This window comes from Medicago sativa, chromosome 6 (genome assembly GCF_051527215.1).
Source record: "Medicago sativa cultivar Bolivia chromosome 6, Bolivia_mono, whole genome shotgun sequence".
Taxonomy (NCBI): domain Eukaryota; kingdom Viridiplantae; phylum Streptophyta; class Magnoliopsida; order Fabales; family Fabaceae; genus Medicago; species Medicago sativa.
In genome coordinates, this window is record NC_140754.1 from 33742571 (window position 1) to 33749828 (window position 7258).

A 7258-nucleotide genomic window follows, 5' to 3' on the forward strand; every position below is an offset into this window, starting at 1 on the left:
GTAATTTCTTTCATCAGAGCTAGTACACTCTCCTTCACATATCCTTAGTCTTTTTTATGAAAATATTGAGCATGGCTTATACCTAATTTCTATTCCCAATTCCCAATAGTTTTGGTTGTGTGAAGAATGTCCACGACCTCTAGCCTTAGTGAAAGTGAAAAACAGAAACACAATCCTTTGATTCTAAACAGAAACACACACATAATAAAAACATAACTGCCCATAATTGCTATCATAAGCAGTCCAACACAATCCTTTGTTTTGTTTATTATTATAATTGTGCTTAAAATTGTGCTTTTGTTACCCTTTAGGTCAAACATGCTGTTTAAAAAAGGCTCATAATATCTAAGCTTTTATAAATTAGATTGAGAAAATTGCCATATCTGCCAGTTTTGTTCCTTCATTATTTCCTTGTCTAAAGATGGATTAAATCTGTTTACTTGTATAGCTGCTAAGACCTAATAGAGAGTCGCTGGAATCGAATTTCAAGCCTCCTCAAGCCTTTGTGCTTTGTGCTTTAGAAGAGAAAGTTGAACAGGTTATTGGAGCATGAAGAGAAGATTGTACCTCAAGCTTACTTGCACTACAAGCTACTTAGTGTTAATTAGCTTAATCCACTTCATTAGCATGTAATTAGGTGTTGTGTATCTCATGCATATCACTGTAAGTACCCTCTGTATCATGATTTTATATATGAGAAATGAGTTTGTTTTCTATCTTTTATTTCCCATGACATGGTATCATTGAGTCTCTCTCATTTCCATGGAGAATGTTAGAATTATAAGTTAGTTACAACTTCATACTTCATCAATTTTTCTTGTATCTTCATTGTTTTTACTTGAACCTTCATCAATTTTCTTCGTGGTTTTTCCTGTGTTTTCCTTGATTCTTCACCAATTTTCTTGCATATTGCTGCATCTTCATTTATTTTCTCTCTGTTCTATATTTTTAGAAATGTATATAATCATGAAAAATACATAAATGATACAGCAAAAATATAAGTAGAAATAAATACAATTTTTTTTGTATAAAACGTTTTTGTAACTAAAGTTTAACAACTAATATATTTAAGTAATTTAAATTAAGATTGCAGTGGTTTTTAACTCTAATACTCATTTTATTTAGGCACGACAGCAAAACTTGTATCAGTGGTTGCCTATCCAAACCCACCTCGATTTGATGAGTTTCTCTTCTTTGACTAAGTTTGGGTATGAGTTTGGATTTTCCACGATTTTAAAACACGGGTACGAGACGGGTAACATGGATATATGCACTCATCCCGAACCCACACACAAAATCGTCCTGAATATAGAAATTACTTAATTACTCATTGATAGTTATGTGATGGAAACATTTTGGTATCCAATAATGAAATCATTTTGTCAAGTGTTATAATAGTTTACAAGCTTTTAACACTAATGTCTTCTTCCCGCTTCTTACACTAATGTCTTAGTGCTGTCAGTAGGTAGCATTCTATCAAATTAACAACTTGTCATGGACCTTAGTGAGAGTACATGTTTACTATCAGGGACCTAACTGATAGTAAGTATGCACAATCATGGACCTAACAATAAGTTGATGTTTAATGGAAGATTGATTTTGAACAAAAGAGAGAATTAAATGCCACTTAGGGATTTGAGATTTAGGGATTTGATATTCAATTTGGGATATTGATTTTTACTTCTGGGACCAAAGTGACCATTTTTTACTTTCACTTTAATCTCTTTTCCTCGTCATATGCCATGTCATTGTAAAACTTGTGCCACATCATCACTTAACGAAATTATTTAACGTCAGGGACTAAAGTGATAACGGAAGTGCAGAGTCAGGGACTTCTTTGTACTTAATTCTGAGTCAGGAGCCTTTGTGACAGTGAGGTGCAGTGTCAGGGACTAAAGTGACTATTTGCTCAAGAATTTTGTTATAAAATCATCTCAATCTTCTGACAATTATTTGCTCAAGAATTTTTTTTTCCTTCAAAACAATATATGATTTTTTTTCTGTTACAAAAGGGTTAAAATATGCTTAGGTGTCAAATAATTAAGAAGAGGCAAAATTGTATTTTTGCTGGTTATTAACTTTCATGATTAGAAAATATAATTTAGAGATTTTTTTCCAGAGATTTTATGAAAAAAAAAACATAATCAATTTTGTGTATGCTTATTGTAATAACAATCGCTTCTTTTAAAAAAAACAACTTAATTTCTTTAGATACAACCATATAAAATAGATTTTTTTGTTACAAAATTACCTTCATATTTTGATGCTTTTAATATATTTTTATTTGAAAGTTTTTTTATATTTCTCATAATTAATATATGCAAGGTGTGAGGTTCGAACCCCGGTCACCACAACAACAAAAATCAAACTATAACAAATAGATACAATGCTCTTTAAAATATATATTTTTTAAGCTATAACAAACACCTCATAGGGCACCTTTCTTATAGATTAATATTAAAATGATTTTGAGATTCAATTGTCTAAAGTTTTTTTTTTTTTAGTTTTAAAAATCATAATATATTTTGTGTTTGTTATCTTAATAAAATATTTTTTTTAAAAATAATTTAGTTTGTTTAGGTACGACTATATTAAAAGAATTTCTTGTTACAAAATCATCTCAATCGTTTGACAGTTTTTTTCTCTCTCTTCTAAATATGATTTTTATTTTTGTTACAAAAGACACAAAAGGGTTAAAATATGTTTAGGTGTTAAATAATTAAGAAGGGGAAAAATTGTGTTTTTTCTAGTTATTTACTTTCATAATTAGAGATTAAAGAAGATAACTAGAGAAGAAGATTGGCAATTGTTTGTTACAGAAGAAGAAAAAAGCCTTTAACAATTGTTTGTTACGAGAGAAAGATATTTTTCTAAGTAAAGCTTATATAAATGGCTAAATTGTGTTTTTGGTCCCTTAACAATTTAGGTAGTATCACTTTGGTCCCTTAATTAAAATTCGATTTATTTTGGTCCCTTAACTTCTCTCCGTTACACATTTTGGTCATTTCCGTTGGTTTTAATTCAAAAACGTTAGGTTTTCTTCATTTTCTTCTATAATTTTTCTGGGACTCTTGTTGTTGAAGGTTGATGGAGATGATATGAAGATGAAAAAGAGGAGAAGATGATGAAGAAAACCTAACGTTTTTGTTTATTTGTTACATGAAAATTTTAATTTCCATAAAACTAAATTGGGTTCCATATAATAGTGGTTATCTGATAAGATCAGTTGAAGAATTGAAATACTATAACTGGCAATTGTTTCCTTCAAAAAAAAAATTGCCAATTTTTTGTTATTAATTGTTTCCTTCAAAAAAAAAAAATTGCCAATTTTTTGTTATTGTTTGTTATGGGAGAGGGATATTTTGAAGACGCGTTTAAGCTTCTATAAATAATAACCTTCCAACCCAACTATTTTCTTCACAACACAACAATATCACTGCTTCAAAACTTTATACAGTTAACCCTAATATTCTCATTCTCCTTTATCTTTCTACTATGGCTTCTTCCCACACCGCTGTGTTTATGCTTTTGGTTGCACTGTTGCTGAGTTCCGCTGTTGCTCGATCATCCCCCAAGTCTTCTCCGTTTCCATCACCTGCTCTTTCTCCCTCCGCTGACACACCAGTGGCGTCTCCTCCGGTACCTGTCAATAGTTCTCCCTCTCCTTCACCGACTGCTTCATCTGGTTCTCCCACTGCCGCTCCTGCTGTCGCTACATCATCGATCTCTACCCCTCCATCACAAGCACCATCGCCATTGATTTCTCCCTCCGCTAACTCAACGGCGGCATCTGCTCCCGTACCTGTGAAGAGCAGTCCTTCTCCTTCACCATCTGCCATCAACTCTCCACCATCTCCTCCTCATGATGCTTCCCCAGCAGCCGCTCCTGCCATTACTCCTTCGTCGATCTCTACCCTGTTGTGAAAGTGACTCAAAATTGGAGTTTGGAGGCCAAAATTGATGTTTGCTGAAAGTACAAATCGGTGGCCGATTTGGAAAATCGGTGGCCGATTTTGGCTGCCTTTTGGGAGGCTTTCTGTTCGGGAAAAATCGGTGGCCGATTTGGAAAATCGGTGGCCGATTTCGCGTGCTGTTTTTTTCAGAAACGTATTTTTGGGCCAGATTTGTTACAATTTTATGGGAGTTTCTTTTACTATAAATATAGGCCTTGTATCAGACTATTTTGAGAGAGATAGAGGGGGCTGAAACAAGGGTTTAGAAATCAAACTAGGGTTTGTATAGAGTTTGTCTCTTGGCAACAAACTAGGGTTTGAAGGTTGATTCACCTTGGGAAACACTATTAGGATTGAGTCTCTTGGTTACGGGAAGAGGCTGGGATTTGGGTAGAATTAGGCGGGAGACTTATTCTTGTAACCCATTGAAATCTCTTTTGTAACGTTACTCATCATATAGTGGAACGGAGGGCTGCTCTCTCCCCCAGACTAGGTCAATTTGGACCGAACTGGGTAAACAGATTCTTTTGTGTTCTCTCTGCTTTTCTCTCGCTGTTTTTCTACTTTTGCTTGTTTAATTGCAATTCACTTTGATATTGGTTGCTTAATTATCCCTTGCTCCACACATCAAGTTTGTTATTGGTGTGTTTTCTCATCGAATACGCAACAATTGGCGCCCACCGTGGGGCAAGGTCAAAGGATAATCTAGTATCATGGGTTCAAAGTGGGATATTGAGAAGTTTACCGGCGATAACGATTTTGGGTTATGGAAGGTAAAGATGGAAGCGGTGTTAATACAGCAAAAGTGTGAGAAAGCTTTGAAGGGTGAAGGTTCGTTACCGGTCACCATGACACGAGCGGAGAAGACCGAGATGGTGGACAAGGCCAGGAGTGCCATTGTCTTGTGCCTCGGAGATAAAGTTTTGAGAGAAGTAGCAAAGGAACCAACCGCGGCATCGATGTGGGCAAAGTTGGAATCTTTGTATATGACAAAGTCTTTGGCTCATCGGCAATTCCTAAAGCAACAACTCTACTCATTCAAGATGGTGGAGTCAAAGGCCATCATGGAGCAACTTACGGAGTTCAACAAAATCCTTGATGACTTGGAGAATATTGAGGTGAATCTTGAGGATGAAGATAAAGCTATACTCTTGTTGTGTGCTCTACGTAGATCTTTTGAATCGTTTAAAGATACCATGCTCTATGGAAAAGAAGGCACTGTTACCTTGGAAGAAGTTCAAGCAGCTTTGAGAACCAAGGAGTTGACTAAGTCGAAGGACTTGAGAGTTGATGAAAACGGGGAAGGCCTAAGTGTTTCAAGAGGGAATGGTGGAGGTAGAGGTAACCGGGGAAAGAGTAGTAACAAGACAAAGTTTAAATGCTTTAAGTGTAACAAGATGGGTCACTTCAAGAAGGATTGTCCGGAGATTGGTAATTCCGTACAAATTGTCTCTGAGGGTTATGAGGATGCAGGTGCTTTGATGGTGTGCTGTTTAGAGGATGAAGGTGATGTTTCTCACCTTGGGGGTGATGCCTGGTAGAGCGGTGATCGTCTGGAGAGACGTTAAACACTCAACATCAGCCTGGAGAGGCGGTGGTAAGAATACTCATGATCTACCGGTTGAGGTGGAGGTTCAAGGAAGACATAGTGGGATGTACTCATTTGCTAGTTGAGAGGTTGGAAGCTCAGCTTTAGGTGGAGTTGAACACACCGGGAGTGGTACGACTATGGAGGACCTTGGGTGCTATGCTCTAGTGGTGAGCAAGGGATTTCTTCATGAAGACGGAAGGCATTCCGGAGGTTGAAGAATGTATAGCACGGCTTGTGGAATTACCCTAAAAGTCCAAGGGTGATTGGATGCAAGGTGATCTTCAAGGAAGCGGGAGATGTCTCGTATTGAAGAGGTATGGTGAATGCTTGTGGAACTACCTAAAACTCCTAGTGTAGTTGGACTGCAAGGACCTTTCGAGAAGACGGAAGACATTCCAAGGGCTGAAAGGGTTGAGGTGTATACTTGTGGATTACTCTAAAAGCCAAGGGTGATTGGGAACAAGTAGATCTTCAAGGAAGCGGGAGATGTCTCGTATTGAAGAGGTATGGTGTAGTCTTGTAGAACTACCTGAAATTCCTAGTGTAGTTTGGATACAAGGATCTTCGAGAAGGCGGAAGACATTCCGATGGCTGAAGAGGTTAAGGTGTGTACTTGTGGAACTACCTAAAATTCCTTGAGTAGTTTGGACACAAGGATCTTCAAAGGGGCGGAAGGCATTCCGATGATTGAAGAGATTAAGGTGCAAACTTGTGGAGCTACTTGGTGTAGTGGGAAGCAAGGGAAAGAGCAGCAAGGTGTTGATGTTAAATGGGCATCATCACTAATTTGGAGTCAAGGTGGAGATTGTTGTGAAAGTGACTCAAAATTGGAGTTTGGAGGCCAAAATTGATGTTTGCTGAAAGTACAAATCGGTGGCCGATTTGGAAAATCGGTGGCCGATTTTGGCTGCCTTTTGGGAGGCTTTCTGTTCGGGAAAAATCGGTGGCCGATTTGGAAAATCGGTGGCCGATTTCGCGTGCTGTTTTTTTCAGAAACGTATTTTTGGGCCAGATTTGTTACAATTTTATGGGAGTTTCTTTTAATTGTTGCGTATTCGATGAGAAAACACACCATACCCCTCCATCTAAAGCACCATCAACGTCCACAAACGATGCCACCGCTTTGAACAGATTTACAGTTGCCGGATCTGCTGCTGTCGTGGTTTTCGCTACTGCTTTGATGATGTAGAGAGTTAGGCTGAGTTATTTTTAGGGTAGAGGCTGAGTTGTAAATTCCAGACTCTTGTTATTATGTTTTTTATCAGGAATTTACATGATTCTTTTTCTGCCATTTGCTTGCAATTATTTTGTATACTATTATTTGCTTTGTCGATTATGGTTTTGATTGTACATGATAGGTATTTCTTTCATCAGAGCTAGTACACTCTCCTTCACATATCCTTAGTCTTTTTTTATGAAAATTAATTATTGTAATTGATTGAGCATGGTTTATACCTAATTTCTATTCCCAATTCCCAATTGTTTTGGTTGTGTGAAGAATGTCGACGACGACCGCTAGCCTTAGTGAAAGTGCAAAACAGAAACACAATCCTTTGATTCTAAACAGAAACACACACATAATAAAAACATAACTGCCCATAATTGCTATCATAAGCAGTGTAACACAATCCTTTGTTCTGTTTCTTATAATGAACTGAGTAAGTAACTGATTAAAATAAAACAACATATCACCATCTCAAGGTATATCATCATA

At 36.9% G+C, this 7258-nt stretch overlaps 1 protein-coding gene across 2 annotated transcripts; it reads left to right on the forward strand.

Annotated features, from left to right (window-relative positions):
- Positions 1 to 3471: 3471 nt before the first annotated feature.
- On the forward strand, positions 3472 to 6733 carry LOC146914682 (uncharacterized). Of its 2 annotated transcripts, XM_085717462.1 has the most exons (4): positions 3491 to 3584; positions 3626 to 3639; positions 3746 to 3911; positions 6619 to 6733. In XM_085717462.1, exons 1-4 carry the CDS (start codon positions 3496 to 3498, stop codon positions 6731 to 6733), a joined length of 384 nt encoding a protein of 127 aa, XP_085573588.1. In that variant the 5' UTR covers positions 3491 to 3495. The 2 variants fall into 2 exon arrangements, with proteins under 2 accessions (XP_085573587.1, XP_085573588.1); XM_085717461.1 differs by having other exon boundaries at positions 3472 to 3652.
- The last annotated feature ends 525 nt before the right edge of the window (positions 6734 to 7258 follow it).